Source organism: Dendrobates tinctorius, unplaced genomic scaffold (genome assembly GCF_039654945.1).
Source record: "Dendrobates tinctorius isolate UK_male_01 unplaced genomic scaffold, ASM3965494v1 ptg000151l, whole genome shotgun sequence".
NCBI lineage: Eukaryota > Metazoa > Chordata > Amphibia > Anura > Dendrobatidae > Dendrobates > Dendrobates tinctorius.
In genome coordinates, this window is record NW_027361818.1 from 28,504,925 (window position 1) to 28,508,570 (window position 3,646).

The 3,646-nt window shown below is 38.6% G+C and overlaps 1 protein-coding gene across 1 annotated transcript; it reads right to left on the reverse strand.

Annotated features, from left to right (window-relative positions):
* Positions 1-624: 624 nt before the first annotated feature.
* Positions 625-1,608, reverse strand: LOC141050152 (olfactory receptor 1L4-like). The gene has a single exon (XM_073546986.1). It carries the CDS (start codon positions 1,606-1,608, stop codon positions 625-627), a length of 984 nt encoding a protein of 327 aa, XP_073403087.1.
* Between the last annotated feature and the right edge of the window lie 2,038 nt (positions 1,609-3,646).

A 3,646-nucleotide genomic window follows, 5' to 3' on the forward strand; every position in this document is an offset into this window, starting at 1 on the left:
GAAGAAGAATGTAAAAAAAGGAAGTAGAAGAAGAAGAAGAATGTAAAAAAAGGAATAAGAAGAAGAATGTAAAAAAAGGAAGTAGTAGAAGAAGAAGAATGTAAAAAAAGGAAGTAGAAGAAGAAGAAGAAGAATGTAAAAAAAGGAAGTAGAAGAAGAAGACATACATGTCTGGCAAAATATAAATGAGGCTAACATAGTCAATATCTTTGTAACTCCTAACATCTTTAAAAAAAAAAGTTTAATTCCTGCTATTCCATTTGATTGGGCTAAACCTCTATGGCTTTAATGTCTCCTCCACCTCCCACAATACATTCTACATTATTCTTAGTTGTTTTTCTTCATGTAGAATTAGCCTACAAGGAAAGAAAGGGTTTTTTTTAATTCCGATATTTTGGCCCCATTGACTTGCATTGGTTCCCGGTATCGGAATCGGCGATACCGATACTTTTTTTTAAGATCGGCCGATCCATTCCGATCCGATATTTTCAAGTATCGGCTGGTATCGCTCAACTCTACTCACTAATAATTTATAAATCTCTCTTGTAACAAATGACAGAAAACAAATTGTTAGGGAGCTAAAATCTTATCTCAACTTCCCGGAAAATCCAAACTGTATATTACTTATTTGCATTTTAAATTAAAAAATGAAAAGCAACTCAGCAAAAATGTGCTAGATAATGTAATTAATAATTTGTTATAAGCCTCAGTGATATTCTTATTACTCAGACTATATATTATAGGATTAATAAATGGTGTAACTACTGTGTACAAGAGGGAAATAATTTTTATTACTTGACTTGAATTTGGAAAGAAGTAGATGCTAAATGCAGACCCATAATGCATGGCCACTACAGTCAGGTGAGAGCTGCAGGTGGAGAAGGTCTTCTGCCTCCCCGCTGCAGATGGGATCTTCAGAATGGTGGAGATAATGTAGATATACGAGACAATAATCACAGTAAATGGACAGATTGCTAGGGGTATCATGAAAAACATGCTTTCTGCCTCCACTATAGCAGTATCCGAGCAGGAAAGTTCCAGAATCGGGTCTCTGTCACAGAAGAAATGGTCAATGATGTTTGGCCCACAGAACCACAAATAACTCATGGTTACTGAAAGAGTCAAGACTACCACTAAAATGATCAACCAAGACAGCAAAAAGAACCTGAGACAAAATGTGAGGTCCATGACTGAGGTGTAATGTAGAGGGTGACAGATGGCCTGATACCGGTCATAGGACATCACGGTCAAGATAAACGTTTCTAATATTCCGGAGGCTGAAAAAAAGAAATATTGAATCAAACATCCGATAAGAGGCACAGAACCTCCCTCATACAACACAATGAGGAGCATGTTGGGTGCGATGGTGGTGGAGAGAAGAATATCGGAGAAGGAGAGATGTGTGAGGAAGAAGTACATGGGAGAGTGGAGCGATCGGCTGGAGGACACCACCAGAATGATCAGGAGGTTTCCACATACAGTCACACAGTAGATGACCGGCAAAAAAAGAAACAGGAAGATTCTTAAATTATGAAATTCCTGAAATCCAGAAAGAAATATGACAGTCACCGAGCTGGTTTTGTTTTTTATGTCCTTTTCATTTCCCATATGATAAAACAGCAAATTTTCGGTTTAATCAAATTGTTCTGCTCTTATGGATGTTACCTACAGAAATAGCACATAAAACATATACACTCACTGGCCACTTTATTAGGTACACCATGCTAGTAACGGGTTGGACCCCCTTTTGCCTTCAGAACTGCCTCAATTCGTCGTGGCAGAGATTCAACAAGGTGCTGGAAGCATTCCTCAGAGATTTTGGACCATATTGACATGATGGCATCACACAGTTGGCGCAGATTTGTCGGCTGCACATCCCTGATGCGAATCTCCCGTTCCACCACATCCCAAAGATGCTCTATTGGATTGAGATCTGGTGACTGAGGAGGCCATTTGAGTACAGTGAACTCATTGTCATGTTCAAGAAACCAATCTGAGATGATTCGAGCTTTATGACATGGCGCATTATCCTGCTGAAAGTAGCCATCAGATGCCTGTTCTTAGCTGAGAGGAGTGGTACCCAGTGTGGTCTTCTGCTGCTGTAGCCCATCTGCCTCAAAGTTCGACGCACTGTGCGTTCAGAGATGCTCTTCTGCCTACCTTGGTTGTAACGGGTGGCAATTTGAGTCACTGTTGCCTTTCTATCAGCTCGAACCAGTCTGCCCATTCTCCTCTGACCTCTGGCATCAACAAGGCATTTCCGGCCACAGAACTGCCGCTCACTGGATTTTTTTTCTTTTTCGGACCATTCTCTGTAAACCCTAGAGATGGTTGTGCGTGAAAATCCCAGTAGATCAGCAGTTTCTGAAATACTCAGACCAGCCCTTCTGGCACCAACAATCATGCCACGTTCAAAGGCACTCAAATCACCTTTCTTCCCCATACTGATGCTCGGTTTGAACTGCAGGAGATTGTCTTGACCATGTCTACATGCCTAAATGCACTGAGTTGCCGCCATGTGATTGGCTGATTAGAAATTAAGTCTTAACACACAGTTGGACAGGTGTACCTAATAAAGTGGCCAGTGAGTGTATATATTAAATTGTTTTACTTTTTATTTAGCTGTTCACTCATTTTAATATTGAAATTGAGAAATTTAGAAAAAATAAAATTAATAGAAAATCATGAACTGTTTATTATTATTATTATTATTATTATTATTATTATTGTTATATTGAAGCTGCGTTCCTTTTGGAAATGTAAATGAAAATTGGCAAAATTACAAAGTTCCATAGTTATTAAGATCTAATAATAATTCGACAGAAAAAATAATAATTTTTCCAGAAACCCTTCAAGAATGATAGAACAATGATTCATGTTAGAGGAAACAAATTCTTCCTGACTCCAAAAGTGGAACTCAGAATATCACCCCAGGACAAGCATTTATTCTTCATCAGTAAAGTACAATATACCTTGCAAAAAAGCACACAACAGCATCTTAAAGGGGTTAACAAAGTACATTTTAATCACTAGATCTTGGAATAATAATGATTTTCACAATAAAATCCCATACTGTCCTGTCTGTATCCTCTGTTTTGCATCATCCCCTGTTCAGGAGCTGTGGTATGATCAGACTATGTCCTTGCACGGTCAGACACGGCCATTACACAGTACACAGCAGGGGAACATTTATAAGATTATCTCAGCACAGGAACATTTTTTTTAAAAACTGGGTTTCCATGGAACGACCTAGTATAAACCACTCTACTTAGAAGGTTACAGGGAAGAGGAGTCAGTTTGGACCAGTGGTGTGACCATGCATGCCACTCGTGAAAAAAAGTCAACATTCCGGAGCAGATACAGATATGGCCTAAACATCTAACACCAGAGTATCCCTACATCATGTCTTCCTGAAAACTGGTGATATCATGGCACTACTCTTGTGATACAAAAAGCCAAGAGTAAAATTAAGGAAAAACACATGTTGGTATTACATCTAAGCTATCTTTTCAAAATGTGTAACCTGACAATTCAAAGACTGATGTTTACAATCCGACACATTACCCTTAATGTAAATTTCTATAAACTTATGGAATATTCGCAGAATCATAAAGAGAGAAGTTGGGAGATTCTCAGCTCCTATGTA

What these genes read in the sequence shown, in the direction of transcription:
- LOC141050152 (XM_073546986.1), bottom strand. Translation starts at nt 1,608, where the DNA reads ATGGGAAATGAAAAGGACATAAAAAACAAAACCAGCTCGGTGACTGTC.